At 57.2% G+C, this 20,606-nt stretch overlaps 2 protein-coding genes across 5 annotated transcripts; one reads left to right on the forward strand and one right to left on the reverse strand.

The window, feature by feature from the left end:
- On the forward strand, positions 1-10,227 carry ILVBL (ilvB acetolactate synthase like). Of its 3 annotated transcripts, none has more exons than XM_033401603.2 (16): positions 1-509; positions 1,048-1,192; positions 2,407-2,608; positions 2,731-2,858; positions 2,944-3,082; positions 3,171-3,282; positions 5,937-6,036; positions 6,171-6,268; positions 6,378-6,514; positions 7,497-7,631; positions 8,682-8,796; positions 8,886-9,055; positions 9,132-9,202; positions 9,285-9,356; positions 9,533-9,638; positions 9,768-10,227. In XM_033401603.2, the coding sequence occupies exons 2-16, from the start codon at positions 1,058-1,060 to the stop codon at positions 9,944-9,946; spliced, it is 1,899 nt and encodes a 632-aa protein (XP_033257494.1). In that variant the 5' UTR covers positions 1-509; positions 1,048-1,057; the 3' UTR covers positions 9,947-10,227. The 3 variants fall into 3 exon arrangements, with proteins under 3 accessions (XP_033257494.1, XP_004277677.1, XP_049564537.1); XM_004277629.4 differs by having other exon boundaries at positions 497-760; XM_049708580.1 differs by lacking the exon at positions 1-509 and having other exon boundaries at positions 1,045-1,192.
- Positions 10,228-10,234: 7 nt separating this feature from the next.
- SYDE1 (synapse defective Rho GTPase homolog 1) lies at positions 10,235-17,107 on the reverse strand. 2 transcript variants are annotated; one of them, XM_004277632.4, is made up of 8 exons: positions 16,966-17,107; positions 15,059-15,400; positions 14,313-14,957; positions 13,920-14,134; positions 13,140-13,266; positions 12,766-12,926; positions 11,941-12,166; positions 10,235-11,639 (listed from the first exon to the last, which is right to left on the reverse strand). In XM_004277632.4, exons 1-8 carry the CDS (start codon positions 17,051-17,053, stop codon positions 11,236-11,238), a joined length of 2,208 nt encoding a protein of 735 aa, XP_004277680.1. In that variant the 5' UTR covers positions 17,054-17,107; the 3' UTR covers positions 10,235-11,235. The 2 variants fall into 2 exon arrangements, with proteins under 2 accessions (XP_004277680.1, XP_033257492.1); XM_033401601.2 differs by lacking the exon at positions 16,966-17,107 and having other exon boundaries at positions 15,059-16,684.
- Positions 17,108-20,606: the final 3,499 nt, after the last annotated feature.

Genomic DNA, 20,606 nt, shown 5'->3' on the forward strand with positions numbered 1-20,606 from the left:
AGCGAGGGGCAGGGTTTGTTTGGGGTGAGAGTCCCGGATGGTGGACACTGGGCAGGAGGTCCGAAATCGTCCATGCTCGGCCAACGTGAAGGGGCGTACAGCACGCCCGGTGTGGAAAGCAGGCTGGGCTCGGAAGGCCCGGAACCTGTGGGCCTGCAATGCTGGGCCAATGGAAGGCCGAGGAAGGTGGATCGCGCCAAACTCCCGGCGACTGGAAGCCGCAGAGGGGCGTGGCCTCTTGTAAAAAAAAAGCGTGAGGCCTGCAGTGCGAGCCAATGGGAAGCGAGGGAGGGCGGAGCTTGTGCAACGGGCGGCCAGTAGAGACAGGGCTCTTATAGGAGGTGCCCTGAAGCTGAGCGCACGCGCGTCGGGCCGGATTACAGGGCGCCCCGGATCCAAGTGGGCAAAAGGGGCAAGGCCACAGCTGTCCGGCCCAGCCTGTTCAAGCCGCGCGCCTGTTCACGTGACACGAAGGGAGCGGAATTCCTCTGGAGTTAGCGCCATTTCCTGTAGGTGAAGGTTAAAATGCCCCGGGGGTTGGAGAAGCATCCCGATGCAACCTGACCTCGACTAGAGGCCTGGGGTCGGGGGACAGGCTCGGGCCCGGGCGCTCGCTAGGGGGGAGGGGTCTGGCTTGTGGAGAGGGTCGTGCACGGTAACTTGGGGGCGTAGACGTGGGGTGGGCTCACCACTAGGGCTGAGATTCGGGTCCTTGATGTCAAAGAGAGGCGGGGCTTCCCACCGATCCTTTGAGAAGTAGGTAAGTAGGAAAATAGCTATCTTGAGGCTTTGTCGCCGCATTGACCTGTGGTGACCTCGTTAGGTGGTTGTGGTGACGTAAGGGGGGTGGGCTGGCGTTGTAAGAGGTGTGGCCAGGTCCCTGAGAGTTTTGGCCTGGTCCGGAGCCTGGGGGTGTAAGGGGCGTGGCCGCGCAGAAACTCGTGCCAAGGGGCGTGGCCCGGGATCTGGGCTGGGAGAGGGGGCGTGCCTTCTTCTGGATAATTTAATTGTCGCGCCAACGTCCTAGCCCTGCCCTTTCTCCCTTAGGTGCCATCTCATGGAGACGCCCGCGGCTGCCGCCCCTGCTGGGGGCTTCTTCCCCTCTTTCCTGCTCCTGGGTTTCGCGACGCTAGTGGCCGCCTTGCTGGGCGCCGCTCACCGCCTGGGGCTCTTCTATCAATTGATGCACAAGGTTCAGGGGAAATACAAGGGAGACGGGCCGGGGGCAGCCAAAGGAGTGGACTTCCAGCGTTCTTTCCAGCTAACCCATTTTATAGGCGGGGAGAGTGAGGTCCGGTTAATCCAGAGGGACTGGTCGGGAGATTCTTTCCAGTATCCTGTCGCTGTTGCTGAGCTGCTTACGGGGCTCTGGACTTTGCCTCTAGGAAGAGGTCACAGGGAGGCTACACCTGCCTGGGCACTCAACCCCCCGCCCACCTCCTTCCTCAGGGGCCTCGAGCCCTTTTCACGGAGCAGTGCTCCGTAACGCGATGGGGTCAGAGTGCAGAGAGCAGGCACCAGAGGACGTGGACGGCTGTGACTCTTTTGTGACAGTTGCTGTCTGCTGAGCTCAGCGCTTCAGAAGGATTTTCCCACGTACCCAATACATTCCGGAATAGATACTCTTGTTTCTGTCTTCATTTTCCACAAGAGGAAACCGAGGCTCAGAGAGGTTGTGTGATAGCTTGCGTTAGGAGACCTGTTTGGGGAAGAGCTGACCCCACAGACCTTGCTCTGAACTACTTGCCTTCTCTCTCAGAAATTTACCCCTTCCCCAGCCCCTCTCCCCAGTCCTTCCTCTCCTAACCAGCAGCAACTTGAGGATTTGTGGAGATTTAAGGCAAAGGCCTCTGGTGTGCGTTGCTGTGCAGAAGCACTGTCTGTGTCAGCAGGCTGCTCCCATGTCAGGCACGTGGCGGCTGGCGGCCTGTTAACTGGGCCCAGTGAGTAGGAGGGAGTCTGGTAGGCTGGAGTCAGCAGTCACATTAAGTAAGATGCCCTGATACTGGAGAGCAGGCCGTTCTGGAGTCCCAGCAGATGGCCCCTGGCTGGGACTCCAGATCGACCTCTAACCTCTCTTCCTGCTTGCTCCACCATCCCTGAGGCGGGCAGTGTTACAGAGTGGGGGGCTTTAAGAGCATTGGTTCTATGGGACTTTGAGTCTTGCTCAGGAGTCTTGATCTCTGTAGTTGTAAAAGGATATAACGTCAGGAGGATCTGATAAGATGATATGTCCTACTCTGAGCCAGGTGTATAGTGTAATATGTGCCTAAGCAACACCAAGCTTCCCCTGCCCTCCGACCCTGCCCTCCTTCCTGGGGGAGGGAGATTGTCCCTCTTCCCACCTGCCCTGGTGCCCGTGCCCTGGTCCTTGACAATCTCGCTTCTCCCCCTTTTCGGGCCCAGGTGGACAAGGCAAGCATCCGGCATGGTGGGGAGAATGTGGCAGCCGTGCTGAGGGCCCATGGCGTGCGGTTCCTTTTCACGCTGGTCGGCGGGCACATTTCCCCACTGCTGGTGGCCTGTGAGAAGCTGGGTATCCGCGTGGTGGACACCCGCCACGAAGTCACAGCCGTCTTTGCAGCTGATGCTGTGGCCCGCCTGACCGGTGAGGGCAGTGTGGAGAGGGCTAGGGGCTGGTGAGACTGGGATGTCTTTGAGGGGCAGGGTTTTTTGATGGGGGGGCTGGCCAGGAGGGTGGACACAGCTGTGACACGGTTTGTGTTTCAGGGACAGTGGGCGTGGTGGCAGTGACAGCGGGCCCTGGCCTCACCAACACAGTGACTGCGGTGAAGAATGCCCAGATAGCCCAGTCCCCAGTCCTGCTTCTGGGTGGGGCTGCCAGCACCCTGCTGCAGGTACCCTCTTCTTGAGGGGTGGCAGGGGCCCCAGGGAACCTGGAAGTTCTCATGTGTTGACTCCCTGGACTCCTGTCTCCACCAGAACCGGGGCGCACTCCAGGCTATTGATCAGATGTCCCTGTTCCGGCCACTCTGCAAGTTTTGTGCTTCTGTGCAGAGGGTGCGGGAGATCATCCCCACCCTGAGGGCCGCGATGGCTGCTGCTCAGTCGGGCACCCCAGGTGCGGGGCGGGGGCTGGGCAGTGGTCAGGCCCTAGGGCCTGGGGGCTGGGAGACACAGCAGACTCAGCGCTCTCCCTGTCCATGCAGGCCCGGTGTTTGTGGAACTGCCTATCGATGTGCTGTACCCCTACTTCATGGTTCAGAAGGAGATGGTGCCAGCTAAGCCGCCCAAGGGCCTCGTGGGTCAAGGGGTCTCCTGGTAAGTAGCCCAACTCCTACCATACCCTCCCCTATCCTCTGGCTTCTCCTGCAACCTCCTGCTAGCACCCATCTCTCCTTTGACTCATTCATTGATTTGCACATCAGTTGAGAGGAGCCAGCCGTGGGAAGAGCATTCCAGGTAGAGGAAATAGAATATGCACGTGTGCTGAGGCAGGAATGAAGTTGGTGGGTTGGGAAAGCAAAGTGGCCCATGTGGTGGCAGCAGGTGAGCAAAGGGGAGAGGGGCAGAGACTGAGCTCAGAGCAGCCAGCAGGAGCCACTTGGCAGACCTGGGACTTTGTTTTTAATTTGAGGTCCATTGAGAGGCACTGCAGGGCCTTAAGCATTGGCACGGGATACCCTGGCTTGGGTTTTTATTATGTTCCCTCTGGCTATTGCTGGAGTGTGGACTTTCGGGTCAGGTGGAAGCTGGGAAGCCAGGGAGGAGGTGTGGTGGTCACTGGGATGAGAGATGATGGTGGTCTGGAATCTGGGTGGTAGCTGTGGGATACATCTGGATGGATCACATATGAGTGCCTGGACCTCCAGCAGGCCAGGATAAGGGAACAATGTGTCCCTATGGGCCCATGACATGGGCACAGCTCAGTCTGGGACCACTATGGGACTTCTGAGTGGTGAGTGGCCAGGATGTTGGAGAGAGCAGGTCAGTGGGGCTGGCCTGGGACAAGCTTGAAGGTTTTCCTGGAAGAGCTACAAGTTTCAAGGGGGAGTTTCTTTCTGTTGACGGGATAAAAAGGGTTCTAAGTAGGGGCATAGCCCTAGCAGAGGTACATGAAAAGGATCCATTTTTGGTCACCACTGAGGTAGGCCTGGCTGAAACAGGGTGCAGAAAGGAGAATCAGGGCTTCCCTGGTGTTGCAGTGGTTGAGAGTCCGCCTGCCGATGCAGGGGACACGGGTTCGTGCCCCGGTCCGGGAAGATCCCACATGCCGCGGAGCGGCTGGGCCCGTGAGCCATGGCCACTAAGCCTGCGCGTCCGGAGCCTATGCTCCACAACGGGGGAGGCCACAACAGTGAGAGGCCCGCGTACCGCAAAAAAAAAATAAAAAAAAGAAAGGAGAATCAATTTTCCTCCTCCTCCTCCTCTTTGCCCTCTGTCCCTTGCATTTGCCTGTCCTTGCCCCTCTGCCTTCCATTCCCCCTCCAAATATTTAGCGAGTGCTGCTATGTGCTAGGTACCTGGATGGGCATGAACAGGACAGACAGGTCCCTGCACACGGGCGTGTGAGAAGCACCTTGAGGGCCAGCTCAAGGAGTAGCAGGTTTACTCACATGTCTTTTATAACAACCCTTTGAGTTAAGACTCAGAGGTATTATTATGCCCATTTCATAGATTAGTAACTGAGACCCAAGGCAGTTGAATGACTTGCATGAAGTTGTCCAGTTTGTTAATGGCGCACTAGGATTCAGCCCGGAGGAACCTTCAATGCTTTATCCACAGAGCTGTGTTCCATCTATAATGAGTGAAATGAAAGTCCAGAGAGATGGGTTCGAATCCCAGGACTGCCACTAACTAGCTGTGTTAACCTTGAACAAATGATTAAACCTTTTTTTTTCTTCCAGTTTTATTGAGATATAATTGACATACAGCACTGTGTAAGTTTAAGGGTTACAGCATAATGATTTGACTTACACATATTGTGATTAAATATATGATGTCAGCTTCCTCATCTGTAAGATGGACCAACGTTGCCTTTTCTCTCTAGACTGAGATTCTGTGATGAATAAAATGAGATTATTTTAACAGTGCAAAGCATATGCTGAAGTATAAAGGAATTAACCATTATTATCTTAAATAAGAATAGGGCTGAGTCCAGTGTCACACCAAGCGTAAGGCAAGGTGTCTCCCAACCTTCCTCTGACATGATTAGGGAACTAGCCCCCTGCAAGGCTGGCTAGTGCCTTGCCTTTTCTTTCCATGTTAGGGTTCCCCATGGTTCCATCCTTGGTCTCTTCTCATTTTCTGTGATCTTTACTCCTCCTCGAAAGAGAAACAGAAGCTTCAGGCTCTGACTAATTCTAGCCGGCTGATGCCCACATGTGTATTTTTGGCTGGATTGGGTGTCCTTGAGGGCAGGGCTGAGCGGGATTTATCTTTGTGTCTCCAGGGCCCTGTGACCCAATGAGTAAGGAGACATCAGAAGCCAGAGAAAGGCAAGGGTACGGACGATTTTTAATAACTCCAATTAATCGAGTGTTTTGCAATGTGCTTTATATCCTGAGTGGCTAGATCACTGAACCTTGGGAGAGATGTTCCCTTTTACATTTTTCAGAGGAGGAAGCTCAGAAAAGTTGGGTCACTCACCCACAGTCACACAGGAAGCAGCAGAGCCAGACTCAAGCCCACCTCCATCTGACCCCGCAGCCATGGCCCCTGATTCTGGCACTCCACGCCGGTGGCACTTGGTTTTGAGGGTCTGTGTCAGGTTGGGATGGTCACCAGAACCTTCTGAGGGGAAACAGGCCACTGGGCACTCAGCCACTGGGGTCTGTCTGTCCCTGGGCTGTTGCTTTTGTACCTCTGTTCCTGTCCTACTGCCTTCCTGGTCCCTTTCCTGGTCCTTCTCCTCCTTCAGCTTCTGGAACCCTGGTATGACTCCTGGTAACTGACTCTTCCTCTCCCCTTCGCAGGTACTTAGAGAATTACCTGGCCAACCTCTTTGCAGGAGCCTGGGAGCCTCAGCCTGAGGGGCCTCTGCCTCTGGACATCCCTCAGGCTTCCCCTCAGCAGGTGAATTGCCTCTGTGCCCTGGCCAGGGACCCCCACCTGCTGTGTGGCTTCTCTCTGACCCAGTACTGGGGCTGTGATCTTGGGGGCTGATGGTGACTCAGGGGTGGCTATTTGAGCCCCACCTCTTGCCCCAGGTTCAGCGCTGTGTTGAGATCCTGAGCCGGGCCAAAAGGCCCCTTGTGCTGCTCGGGAGCCAGGCCCTGTTGCCTCCGACACCCTCAGACAAACTTCGGTGAGAAGCCTCAGGCTTGCCCTTACTGTCACATCCCTGGTCCCCTGGGGCCCTGTGAGGAGGGGCAGGCCCTTGGCCACACTCACCTCTGTTCTGCCTGGACCCCTAGGGTTGCTGTGGAGACCCTGGGTGTCCCCTGCTTCCTGGGCGGGATGGCGCGGGGACTGCTGGGCCGGAGCCACCCCCTTCACATCCGGCAGAACCGCAGCGCCGCCCTGAAGAAGGCAGATGTTGTGGTCCTGGCAGGTGGGCCTCATCCTCCCACCCTCCCTTTCCTTTCCCTCCCACTAGGCACCTCCCTAATCGTGTAACCCTGCCCCTCCTGGTCAGGTACTGGCTGGCACCCCACTCTCATAATCAGCCACCCTCCTACCTCTCACCACCCCCCTTCCCCTGGACCTGAAATTCAGGTGAACCCTCGCCAGGTTGCAGTTGTGTCCTGTGACCCAGCCTTACACAGAGCTAGCGGGCACCTTGGTACTTTGTGCACAGCGTTTGTATTTGTACGCGTTACACAGCATTTACACAGCACGTACACCTACAGCATATATATTTTTACATAAAGTGCTTGAATCCTGCCAGAGACATAATAGTGGTATCAGTTAGCTATTGTTGTGTAATAACCACCGTGAACTCAGTGGCTTAAAAGGCACGTATCATTTCTCAAGACCCCCCTGGGGTTAGCGGGTAGTTTTTGTCATTTTGGTAGGGCTCATTCCTGAGTCTGCGCTCAGAGAGGCGGGAAGGCAGCTGTGCTGATCCAGGCTGGGCTGGCTTGTAACTTGGGGGTTGGTTGGCTGTAGGCTGGGCTAGCTTGGCCTCAGCTGGGGTAACTGAGTTCTTTCACTCTCCCCTACCTCCTACTCCATGTTTCTCATCCTCCAGCAGGCTAGCCTGGGCTTGTTCACTTGGTGGATGTTGAGAAACATGCAGGGCTTGGGGAGCAAGTTTATGTGAGAGGGAGAGAGTGGAAGCTGCAGGGCTTCTGGAGGTCTGGCCTCAGGAACGCATGCCATCACTTCTCTCACATTCTGTGGGCCAAAGCACGTCCTGAGGCCAGCCCAGGTTCATGGGGTGGGGAGCTGCGAAGTCTCATTGCAGGTGACACTGGTACAGGGAGAGGTGAAGACCTTTATGCATTCAGTCTACCATGGTGGATTAAATAAGGTAGCGGGTACTCCCCAGGATGCTGGCCCTTTGTCCACCAAGACTCTGTCCCCTACCCCAGGAACGGTGTGTGACTTCCGTCTGTCCTATGGCCGTGTCCTCAGCCGCAGCAGCAAGATCATCATCGTCAACCGTAACCGGAAAGAGATGTTGATGAACTCAGACATGTTCTGGAAGCCCCAGGAGGCTGTGCAGGGTGAGCCCCTAGCAGCCCCCCACACATATGTGTTCTTTCCGGTTCCTCTCCTCCTGGCCTCTGCTGCAGCTGGCTTGAGCTGGGTGCTGGTGACCAAGGCCTGGACCGTGCCCCAGGGGGGCCCCGAGTTGGCCAGAGACGCATATTTGGTCCTTAGACTGATGGGGTGCTTCTGGATGAACTAATGGTAGGGTGGGCACTGGAGGGAAGGCCTGGGAATGTGCGTGTGATCACATCCCCTGTCTGTACTCTCCCATGTCGCCTGCTGCCCTTAGGACCTGCCCCGAGGTCTCTCTTGTCCTGTTGTGGCTCCTCCACCCCTGTTCAGTCCTCTTCCATGGCCTTTCCAGGCCCTGCTTTGCCCATCGTTCCAAGGACGTTGACTCTACCCTGCGGTGCAGGCGAGAGGCAACTTGTGTCAAGCAGAGAAGTGGCACCATTTGCATTCATGTTTGGGAAGATCCACTGTAGCAGCTGGTGGGCAGCGAGTTGGAGGGGACCGGGTGGAGGCAAGGGGCCTGTTAGGGCAGGACAGAAACGATGAGGCCTGGAGTGGGGATGGAGAGGGAGGAGAAACTCAACTTCGCTGAGCCTGTGTGATCATTTCTAAAATGGAGATGGGGAAAAGTACATCATCACTGGCTTGTTTATTTGTTCACTGTACAAGCACTCTGCATGCCTGGGTTGTAGAGGTGTGCTTGGAGGATGGAGGTGTTTTTAGTGACGTGTTTCAGAGGCAGAATTGACAGGACTGCCTGATCTGGGGTGTGATGGGGAGGCAGGAGACAGAGGCTGATGTGAGTTTCTAACCCACTTTGTGCTCCCTAATCCTAGCTGCTTTGGCCTTGCTCTCCCTCACACCCCCGTTGCCCTGACTTGGTTCCGGCAGGCTCTGGGGTGTGTTTCACCCATTTTGTGCTAGGACCCCCCTGGCCTGCTTCTTTGCCTCCTGCGCAGATGCCTGTTGGCTTCCTGCTGTCTTTGGGCCTCTGGTGCTTGAAGGGCAGGAGAAGGCCATCTCCCTGCAGCTCTACCCTCTTCCTTCCCCAGGAGACGTGGGCTCCTTCATGGTGAAGCTGGCACAGGGCCTTCAGGGCCAGACATGGGCCTCAGACTGGGCAGAGGAGCTTCGGCAGGCTGACCGACAGAAGGAGCAGACCTTTAGGTGGGGGCTGGGTAGAGTGGACCTGGGGGGTTGCGGGTTCCCGGGGGCCCATGCCGCTGGCTCTGCTGACCTGCGTTCCTCCATCACAGGGAGAAGGCATCGATGCCTGTAGCCGAGCACCTTAACCCGGTGCGGGTACTGCAGCTGGTGGAGGAAACTCTGCCCGACAACTCCATTCTGGTGGTCGATGGTGGGGACTTCGTGGGTACAGCCGCCCACCTGGTGCAGCCCCGTGGCCCCCTGCGCTGGCTCGATCCTGGTAAGGGCGGGCCTATGCCTGGGGCAGCTTGCATCGTCGGGGCCCCTTCACACCCACCTGCTCTTGGTTCTTCTAGGGGCCTTCGGTACTCTGGGGGTTGGTGCGGGATTTGCACTTGGCGCCAAGCTGTGTCAGCCGGATGCCGAGGTGAGTCAGAGTGTGCTGGGGGCAGGAGGCTCGCCGCTTTCTGGGCTGTGAGCCACCCCAGCCATCCTTGGTACCCCCTCAGGTCTGGTGCCTGTTTGGGGATGGAGCCTTTGGCTACAGCCTCATCGAATTTGACACCTTCGTCAGACACAAGGTGACCGGGTGACCAAGGGAAGCTCATAGCCTGGGGTTCTGGGAGATGTCATCAGGGGTGGGGTGGGCTGGGGAGGGGGCTGCTTGGCTCGCAGGGGTCCTGTCCCTGTCTTTGACCTGTGGCTGGCCAAGCCCTGGGACTGAAGGCTGTGGCCTGGCCTCATCCTCTCCCTGCAGATCCCAGTGATGGCTCTGATAGGGAACGATGCTGGCTGGACCCAGATTTCCCGGGAGCAGGTGCCCTGTCTGGGCAGCAATGTGGCCTGTGGCTTGGCTTACACGGGTGAGGGGCCTGGAATGGGTGGGACGGGGGAAAGCTGTTTCAGGCCCAGCTGAATGTATGTTCCTCTCCTGGGCTAGCTGCATGGTAGGCTGGGTTCTGCCATCATTCTGACTTGATCTCCCCTTTTAGGTTATCACAAGGCGGCCATGGGGCTGGGAGCCCAGGGCTTGCTACTTTCACGAGAGAGTGAGGATCAGGTGGTCAAGCTGCTGCACGATGCCCAGCAGCAGTGCCAAGATGGCCACCCAGTCGTGGTCAACATCCTCATCGGGAGGACGGACTTCCGAGATGGCTCCATTGCCGTGTAGGGCCTCATGGGTCAGTGCCGTTGGCTCTCTTCCCACCCCTGGACTGTGCCAAGCTGGTTTCTCATCCTTGCTTGCCCTGGGCCTATCCCATGAGGCCCAGTGACCCTAGAACCCTCCCTGAGGACAAGGAGGGGCTGGAGGGCTCAGAGCTCAGAGAGGCTCCTTGGCAGCACTGGAGAGCCCTTGGGCCTTTTTCTTTGTGGGCTCAGCTGTGTCCTTTCTCCCCTTCTCTCTTACACATTGAATAAACCACCTCTGGTCCATGTGGGCCCAAGTACTCATCCCAGAACCTGTGCATACTGATTTATTGTCCACAAAGATGGAAGTGAGGGAAAGAGGGAGGAGACAGGAGGGGACCCTACTCTCCCACTGGAACTCTGGGGCTCACTGAGGCACCATTACTGGAGATTTCAGGGTGCCTGGGCACTGCAAACTCTTTCCCCGCTCTGTGGTCCCTGAAAGAGCCCCACATGCCTGCTCTAGACATGTCCATGCACACTAGTCCTCACACACAGACACACACGCACGGAGGCAATAAATATGTTCCGTACCAAAATGCCCCCAGCCTGACACTTCAGGTGGGGCCCCTCCGAAAGGGAGGTCTTATAAGTGCTCAATTTGTTCAGGAATGGGGAGGAAGAATTGGGGAGGGGAAGGGCCATACTCTGCTATCTACTTTTGCTGGTTTGAGGCAATTATGGGGTTTTCCTCGGAAAAGAGAGTGGGGAAACCAGCTGTTTTCCTATAAGCCTCAGGCTGCTCCTATCCAGCCAGAGCCCAGGATAGGGGCTTTCCCCCACCCTGCCTCAAACAGTACCTCATGATAGTCCTTGGGCCCGCCGAGGGAGAAGCAGAGTGCAGTGCTCAAAGCTAATACTGATTTGGTTGGCAGCAGCAAGAGGACTGAACTGGGGGGGTGTCTCACCATCCCAGGGTGATGCTCACAGTAACTGGCGTTTCCCTGGCTAAGGGGAAGCAAGAGAGGCCAGCCAGCCCTGCAAGCAGAACTGCCTTTTGGCAGCCGGGAAGAAGCCCTTGGTACTCAGAAAAGATGGCCACAATAGCTGGTCCCGAAAATTCCCAATCCCCGGCCTTCGCACCCAGTGCCCAAATGTTGAGCACTGGAAACGAGGAATGATTCTCAGCAATGGGTTGGCTGGTCACTAGGCAACTCCCCAGGAACCAGGAGCTAGGCCTGAGCTACAAGGTCTGGTCCCCCTAGGTCGTTAGGGCACCGCCTTAGCAACCAGGAGCCCGGCCTTAGTAATCGGGGTCCGGCCCCGCCCGGCTCACAGACACACGTTGATCTGCTTGGAGAGCTCTCTCTCCAGGTCCATGATGAGGGCATCAAAGTCTTTGAGGTTCAGGTGCGGGTTGAAGGGAGCCTCGAAGTCGTCTTCGAAGTCGGTGGCGACCGTCGGCTCGCCAGCCTCTTCGTCCTCGTCTTCGCTGTCGCTGCCCGTCACGTGGTCGTAGTCCGGCCCGGACAGGAAGTCCCGCCCGCAAGGCAGGAAGTCCCGCCCGCAAACGCTCCAGTCACCGGCGTAGCGGTTGCTCGGCGGGCTCTCGGGGCCGCCCCGGCCGCGGGGCCGAGTCACCACTTCGGGGCTCGCTAGCGGCAAGTGCAGCGGCGGCTGTCGTTTGGGCCGCAGGTACGGGACCAGCTCCGGAGCCTCTGGGGGCCTGCGCGGATCTGCGGAGGGACAGGGAGGGCTTGGATGATGTCACGCCCAGCGGTGGCGACTAGACCTCTGATTGGCTGCTTAGGTAGCCAGGCCCCTGATTGGCCGGTCGAAAGGCAAGGCCTTCGACCGGATCAGGATTTCACTGGCTGAGCTAGAACTGGTTGCTGAGGCAACCAGGTACCAGCTTACTCGGACTAGGGGGCGCGGCTTGCCTGAAGCCCGAGACTCTGATTGGCCACTGGAGAAAGCATCGTAGCGGCAGCCTGGCTACGATCGGCGGCGCGGGGGCGGGGGCGAGGGCCAGCTCACCTGGCCAGGCTTGCAGCAGGTAGTGCAGCACCTCGATGTGGCGCTTGAAGTCCACTGCATTCGAGACGCCCGGGCCAGAGCTGCGGATGCGGGGCCTGGCGGGTGCCTGGCGCGCCGGCAGCAGCACAGGACCGAAGCAAACGGCCAGGTTCTGCGGAGTCATGCGGTTGTGGGCGTGGAAGGAGGAGACAAGGCGCAGGTGGTCCAGGAGAAGCGTCAGTGTAGCCTGAGAGGAGAGGGTTGGGAGAGCATGAGGTGGGCAAAGCCGGTCCCCTGTCGCTCCTGAGGGAGACTAAGGCGGTTCAGAATGGGGAAACTGAGGTTCAAGGTCTCATAGCTGGGTGATGACCCAGCTAAGACTTAACCATTAGGTATTAGTATTATGATCCCATTTTGCTGGAGGGGAGACCGAAGCGAAAGGTAACTCAACTTTGAAATGGCAGAACTTGGGCTTGAGCCTACTCCTCTGTGTGCTAGGCAGGGCTGGTATTAATCCCATTTTACAGATGAGGATATTGAGGCACAGAGAGGGTCGGGACTTGTCCAGGATACCACAGCCAGGAACTTCCCTTATGGTAGGTTGACACACCTGTGTTCAGAGTCTGTATTTTTGATACATTCTGCCTGTGAAACCTTAAGTAACTCACTCAACTGCTCTGGGCTTTGGCTTCCATATCTATAAAGTGGGGATACTAATAGCACCTATTTTCTAGAATTGTAACAATGTCACACATTCATGGCCATCACAGGCCCAGGCATGGGTGAAACATTCTGCTGATGTCAGCCCACTCCCTGTCTTCTCTGCTCCCACCAGGCCCAACTCACCCTCTCCACATCTGGCAGGCAGCTGAGGAGCCCACGGGTGCCCTCAGTGCTGGAAGGAGCCCTGCTTGGGGGCTCTCGGGCCATGGCCTCCAACACCACCTGATAGAGGGGCTGGGTGATGAGCGGGGTAGGCAGCTCCCGCAGATAATCCTTGAGGATGCCTGTGGATACAGGGCCCACTCTGGTCAGGGCACCCCTGGTTTCTGAGGCTGGAGATTCAGCTGGGGCTGGGAGCAGGGGAACAGGAGGAGGATAGGTGCAGGAAGGTGAAAACAAGGCCAACAGAAGGGGTGAGGTCCCAGAGGGACCACAGGGACTGCCTTGAGGTGAGGGTTGAATGGGGAGCAGGCAGGAGAGAGAAAGGGCATGCTGACCAGTGATGACATTGATATCAGGGTACAGGTCCTCGGAGAGGCAGACAGCTGCACTGTCCCGCTCAAAGGCATCTCGAAGCTCTTTCTTCACGGCTGCTGAGCCACACAGACGGTACAGCCCCACTACCTGGGGGCAGGAGCAGAGAGATGTCCTCTTGTCAGGGCCACAGACTGATCAGGGCCCTGTGGGTGAGGGCCAGAGGCCTAGATCACAGTGGCAATGGGCTGAGAGGTTGGGGGCTGGCTGTCGCTTCACTGGCTGCCTTCCTGCTCCTCTGACGCCTGTCATTGGGGATCCCACCTGGCTGCCTGGACAGCCTGGCCCTGTAGACCCTCTGGATCACTTGTCCTGGCACCAACATCCTTTGACTCAGGAAACTCTGACTCATTTTCAGCTTACTTGTCACCTCCTCTGGAAAGCCTTCTTTGACTACCCCAACCAGCGGGTCAGGTCCTGCTTTAAGCTCTCCCAGTTTCTTTGCTCTTATCCCAGCCACAGTTGTACATATGTGATTTATTAGAGTCATGTCTTTTCCCCCATCAGACTCTGAGCTCCAGAACGGCTGGGATCCTACGTTACTAAATGAACAGATGACCCATGAATTCTGGGCTAGGTGCTAGGGGTCTGGAGGGAGCCGGAGCTCCTGCCCTTGTCTAGGCTGGGATTGGAGCCAGGAGTTCCCCAGGTGGGGTAGGGGGAAGCCTGGCCTCCATACCCTGGGTGTTCTGGGGAGATGTTCTGAGGTCTTGGGCCTAGCTAGGGTGGGGTGAGGGACTTACCCGTAGCCCTCGGCGCTCGATCTGCCCAACACACTTCTGGATGATGAGGGGCACCTGGCCCGGGGACTGTTCCCGCTCCACCAGCAGTGGCAGGGGCAGCCCGAAGACTCGGGGCTCAGCTGTACCTGGTGCTTCCTGTTGCTCCGACAGGGTCAGCTTGGCATACAGCAGCCCTTGGGGCTCCAGGCGCACAGCCAGCTGCTGGGCCTCGCACCCTGAAGACACAAGGGGACCTCCTGAGTTTAGTCTGCCCCCATAGGCTCCCGTGCCCTGGTCTCTACTCCAACCCACGCCCCATCCTGGGCTTAGTACCCTGGGCACTCTGGAGGAAGGAGGGAGCCCTGAGCTGAATCCTGTGCCCTACACCTCCTCCCCTGCAGCCACGCATCCTACCTCGGAAAACCGTGGGCAGCAGCACAGTACCCTGGGCGCAGGGCCGGTGCCGCCGAACGCCGGGGTCCCACGCCAGCACCAGGGCCCGCAGCAGCCGCGCGGCCTCGAGTTCCAGGTGGAAGGTGTGGTCCAGCCGCAGGAAGTCTGGCCCCCCACGCAGCGGCCCCGTTCGGGCCCGGGCCACCCCATCCACCTGCAGCAGGCAGCAGAGGTCTCGCGGAGTGGCCCCAGGTGCCGGTCGCAGCCCCCCCAGCCCGTACAGGTGCAGGCTGAGGCGGCCCCAGAGTGCAGTGGGGGGCGTCCGGGCCGATGGGCCCACCTCATAGGGGCGGAAGGCGGTGGGCGACGGGGGCCCCGCTGGCCGCTCAGGAGAGTCGCCATCACTGAGGTAACCGGCCCTCAGGCCCCGTGCGCCCTCAGACACTGCCGCCCGCCCCGGGGTCCCCACGCTGCTGTCCAGGTGGTAACGGCTGATGACGGACCCCGCGGGGGCGGCTCGCTCACGCTCTCGGCCAGCCCGGGTGCTCCGCAGACTCAGGCGGCGCCGCAGCTCGGGCAGCTTCTTCATCTTCATTGAGAGCCGCCTGGCCGGGCCTGGGGACTTGGTGCGGGAGGCTTTGGTTGGGGGACTGGCGGGGGCTGCGCCTATGGGGAGAGCAGACCTCAGGGTCCAGAAATCTGGGCTCGGGATGGGGGTGAGGCTTGTAGTCATCTTGGGGGTCCCGGGGTGTGAGGCTTGTGCTCACCTGGGGAGGCCAGGCTCTCCTGCTCAGCTGAGCCTGGCTGTGGGCCTGGGAGCTCAGGTGCCGGGAGTCTGGGGTCCTCCTCAGGGATGGGGTTGTACCAGATCTCACCAGCAGGCTCCCTACTGCCAGCTGCCCCGGGCCCCAAGGTGGCCTCATCTGGTGGCTTGGCCCCGCCCAGCACCCATCGGCGGCTGCTGGGCTCCAGGCTCTGCAGGTAGGCACCCCGAGCCGGGCTCCGAGATGCCTCGGGGCTGGGGGGCCCCTCTGCTCCAGCCTGGGATCCTTCCGGGGCCTGGGGCTCTGGTTCTGGAGGACTGGGCTCCGGGCGCTGGGCTGGGCGGCCTGGCAGAGAGCAAGGGGTGTGAGACTTGGCCTCCCACTGCTCCCAGAGCAGTCCCGGCCCAGGGCTCTTCCCGCAGCAGGAGAATGCACTCAGCACTGACACTCCACACATTCATTTGGAATGGGTGGTTGCAGGCCAGCAGTCTCATCTGTTACCAGCTCGCGGCCTCCTCCCCAACCTCCCTGGCCCTGGTATCCCAAACAGGACTCTGTCCCTCTGCTCTCCAGCCTCAGAGGTCTGGTGGGGTTTCTTTGGGCCTGGGCCCTGCATTCCCCACTCTACTTCCCTACACCTCTCGTTTACTCTGCATGGAGCCCTGCCCTTGTCCCTTCTCACTGGGTGGCTTTGGGCAAGTCACTTTCCATCTCTGAGCCTCAGTGTCCTCCTGTGAAATGTGGGGATTTGATGCCGCCCTTCAGGGAGGCTTCGGGGAGCTCAACATGGAGAGCACTTCATAGGCACTCATACCTTGGTCAAGCGCATAGCCCACAGTGGACGCTGCCTAGCCTGCTTGGAAGACAGGAGCAGGCATGACAGTGAGTGAGTGCCTGCTGGGTTCTCCCATACCTGCAGCATGTCACTCCCCACCTCCCTGCCTGTCTTCCAAACCCCTGCCACCGTCTCTCAGCCCAGGACTGACCCCCACGGTCAATGCCTCCCCCTTGGGACCTCCCCCTCCTGCTCCATCCTCCTCTCTGTGACATCCCGGGCTGTTTCCTGTGTGTGTTTGTGCGTGGGCACCCCTGTCCCTTCTCTCTGCTCTGGGAACCTTGGGAATCTTTGGGAAGGGCTGGGGGGAGGTCAGATCCATGGAGTCTTCTGCCCTCCCTCCTTTAACTCCTTCCTTTCCGGGACTTCCTGTCCCACGCAGCTCTGACTTCTTTAAGGTCCTGCCCGTTTCTTTAAGGACTCCCTCCTCTGGTCACTTCAGATTTCCACTCCCCAGGACTCTCTCTCTGGGTTCATTTAGTAGCATAGTCCACAGAGCTGTTAAGTCACTTCCCTGGCACTGGGTAAATGACCCAACTGCTCCGTGCCTCAGTTTCCCCATCTGTATAAAGGGGACAGTTTCTTGGGGCTGCCTAAGGTTGGGTGTAGCTGCAGTCACTGGTTAATAGGTGAGAGAGGGTGGGGGGTAGCCACCATGATTGATGCACCACCTCTCTCCCTCTGCAGGAGTACGCTCCCATCTCCCATCCCAGGTCTCCAGGGCTCAGGGTGTCCCCTGCCCGGCCTGAATAAGCCCCAGTTTCTAGGCCTCCCAGCTCCTCCTCCCCTGCACTCTCCAGGCGCTCTGCCTCGGCCCCATTTCCTGTCAGGGGCGAGGCCCCCTCCCGGGCCTCCCAAGGAGCCGAAGCGCTGGCATCCCTGGCCAGGCGCACATAACGGTCCGCGCCCCCTCTCCCCCCAGCCCGTTACTTTCAGGACCTTTGCGTGCCCCGGCCCCCAACCCCGGCCCGCAGGGGGCTCCGCAGGGCTTCCCCTGTCCATCCTTGGGGCCCCGGGACCCGCTTCCAGGCCGGGTGGGGTTCGGCGCCCCTTCTTCCCCACCTCCCCCTCTCACCGCGCTCCTTCGCGTCCGACTTTTTCCGGGGAAGTTTCTCCCGGCCCCGAAGGCGGGAGAAGGTTTTCCTGAGTAGCGGCTCGGCCATGCTGGGGCCCGGGCCGGGCGGAGTGCGCGCCCCGGGCTCCGGCCGCGCCGCCCCCCGCCCTCCCCGCCCCGCCCGGGCCTCCCCGCCCGCCCCCCGCCCCGCGCCAGCAGGAAGCGCATTCCGGGAATGCTTGGCCCAAACTTTTTTTTTTTTTTTCCCCTTCCCGCGGCCTGAGCGAGCGATGCTGGGAGATGTAGTCAGTCGCCCGGGCCGGGAAGGGGAGGGAACGGGGGCTCTGTGCTACCTTCCTGGGCTCCAGCTCTGAATATCTGGGCCCTAGTCTTTCCTCTTATCCACCCTCCGTTGGTGATCGCCTACAGAAAGTTCTCTGGGGTTTACTTCCAAAATGCATCCTGAACAAATCCCTTCTCTTTCCTCCCATCCACTGCTCCAGCCTGGTGCAAGCCCTGGCACCACTCGTTTTGATGACACCCCCTCTTCCTTAGTTTCCCGGATGCCACTCTGGTGCCTCCCTCCTCCACCCAGTTCTCCACTCCCCTTTCCCCCCAATTCCAGTTACTACTGCTCTTTAACAAACCATCCCAAACAGCCGTTTCACGATGCTCACAGATGCTGTGGGTCAGGAAATGGGGCAGGGCAGAGCTGACATTGATTGTTTCTACTCCTCAGTTGGAAAGACTTAGAGGCTTAGGGGTGATTCAACAAATGAGGGGCCAAAATCATCTGGAGGCATGTTCACTTGCAGTTGATGCCAGGTGTGGGCTGGGACCTCTGCAGGGGCTGTGGACTAGGGCACCTCCACAGGCCTCTTGGTGTGAACTGGGTTCCTCCTAGCAGGTCAGTAGTCAGGGTAGTTGGGATTCTTACATAGCCACCCAGGGCTTCAAAAATGAACAAGGCAGGGCTTCCCTGGTGGCGCAGTGGTTGAGAGTCCGCCTGCCGATGCAGGGGACACAGGTTCGTGCCCCGGTCCGGGAAGAACCCACATGCCGCAGAGCGGTTAGGCCTGTGAGCCATGGCCGCTGAGCCTGCGTGTCCAGAGCCTGTGCTCTGCAACGGGAGAGGCCACAACAGTGAGAGGCCCGTGTACCGCAAAAAAAAAAAAAAAAAAAAGTAAAAGGCAGAAGCTACATTATCTTTTCTGATCCAGCTTGGAATGTCACACTGTGTTACTTCCGGCACCAGATTCGAGGGACAGGAACATAGACTCCACCTCTGTCAATGGGTGGTGTGTCAAGGTGACCTTGTAACATTCTTTGTGCAAGAGAATGTGGGGTGGGAGATATTATTGTGGCCATTTTGGAAAATTTAACCTGCCTCACTCCTATATTCCATTCTCCATGCTGTGCCCAGAGTGGACTTAAAAACCTGAAATCAGATCATAGCACATCCCTGCTGAACAGTCTTCCCATAACTGCTCACCCCACCTAAAATAAAATCCAGATTCCCACAAATAAAATCCAGCCACAACAAGACTTCTGGCCTCATATCCTTTGTTGTCCTCATGGCCCACCATGACCTCCTCTCCGATTCTCCTTCACATCAAACTGTTCCTGCCCCAGCCCCTTTGCACTTGCAGTTCCCTCTGCCTGGAAAACGCTAGTTCATTTGAAGCTGCCTCTTTCTCATCCTTTAGGTCCAATGGCACTTCCTTGGGAGGCCCTCCCCTCCCTGACCACCTACCACTGTCCAGTCATTATTACATCACTGCGTTTCATTTCTTCTAACACTTGCCACAGCTTGAACTTTATAGTTCAGTGATTTGTGTTAGTTTATCTGTCTCCTTGTTCAGACTGGGGCTGACCAGGTAATACTTCTCTGTCTTATTCACTGCTGAATGTTCAGGTGGGAGATCAGGTGCCAGGTGATGGAGGCCTGTACAGAGGAGGTTGTGTGTGTGTGGTGATAATATGTCTTGGTGCAGATCTCTGTGCTTATCCTACTTTGAGATCATTGAGATTCTTGGATGTGTAGATTCATGTCTTTCATCAACGTTGGGCAATTTTGGGGCCATTATTTCTTCAACTATTCTTTCTGTTCCTTTCTCTTCTCTCCTTCTGGGATTCCTGTTATGCATATAATGGTATGGTTGATGGTGTCCCACAGGTCTCAGGCTCTGTTAATTTTTCTTAACAATTTTTAAAAATAAATTTATTTATTTTTGGCTGTATTGGGTCTTCATTGCTGCATGCGGGCTTTCTCTAGTTGTGGCGAGTGGAGGCTACTCTTCGTTGTGGCGCACAGGCTTCTTGTTGCGGTGGCTTCTCTTGTTATGGAGCATAGGCTCTAGGCACGCAGGCTTCAGTAGTTGTGGCATGCGGGCTCAGGAGCTGTGGCTCGTGGGCTCTAGAGTGCAGGCTCAGTAGTTGTGGCACATGGGCTTAGTTGCCCTGTGGCATGTGGATCTTCCCGGACCAGGGCTCGAACCTGTGTCCCCTGCATTGGCAGGCAGATTCTTAACCACTGCACCACCAGGGAAGTCCCTAATTTTTCTTGGATGTGTGTGTTTGGGAGGAGTCAGGTTGAGAGTGGAGTGCACACCATCAGATCCCTGCCCAGATGCCTTTGAGGCAACTGCCGACAGTGGAGAGAGAGGTCGGGGGTCAAGACAACACCTCTTCACAAGTTGAGGGGAAGGGCTGTAGGACTAGTGTCCTTTGGGGTACTCTAACTCAGAGGAGCTGGAGACCAATGTAGGGGTGAGAGCAGCCCTTGGCCCCACCCATATCATGTCAGATGATTGAAGAACACTCACAGGTCACATCAATATTTGTTATGTTTTTGGTAAACCCTTTGACAGGGTTTCTGTACTTTTCCTGTTGCATTTATTTGGCTACATGTAGCTCATTTAATTCACAGTTGGCAATGATTCTTTCTCAGCAATCAGAAATTCTTGATAAGTGAGAACAAATGATCTACAAACTGTATACAATGATTATGAATGCTAAATCTCACACTTTGTGAAGCTTGTACAATTATTCATCTGAATTTTGCTAGTTGCTGTTTGGATTTTGGAGTGTGTGTGTATGTGTTTTCTTTCCTCCAAATATTCACATTGTTGTCTTATGTGCTATGCTTATGATTCTTGATGGATAAATCAGCCCCCAGCAGATACAGGGATTTGTTGAAATGCAGGCAGGGGGGTAGGTCAGGTTTGAGTGGAGCTCTACACCTCTGTGGCAGACAATGGAAGTCGGTAGATAAGTACCCTAGCTTCCTCACCCCTTGTATGGGGTGACTAAGGTGTGTTTTCCACACTGATTCTCAGAGGTCCCCATGGGATTGAGTTCCAGCTGCCCCCAGTGGAAACTTGCATATCAATGCACTCTTTACTGATTCCCTTCCCTTCCCTGTCTCACTTCTCCACCTCCCTTTCAGCATTTCCTATATCACTTTCCAAATAAACTACTTGCCCTTGAATACTTATCTCAGGATCAGCTTCTGGGAGACACCAAATGAAGACATTCTCTCTAGGCCTCAGTTTCCTCACCCATCCAAAGGGAAGAATAACTCCCCCTATTATCAAGGTTATGGGAATAGGAGGTGTTGGGAACGGGACATGTGTCTGTGGGCTAATTCCCCCATCTGCTAC

The sequence above is a fragment of the Orcinus orca genome, chromosome 3, assembly GCF_937001465.1.
Source record: "Orcinus orca chromosome 3, mOrcOrc1.1, whole genome shotgun sequence".
In the NCBI taxonomy this organism is placed as follows: Eukaryota; Metazoa; Chordata; class Mammalia; order Artiodactyla; family Delphinidae; genus Orcinus; species Orcinus orca.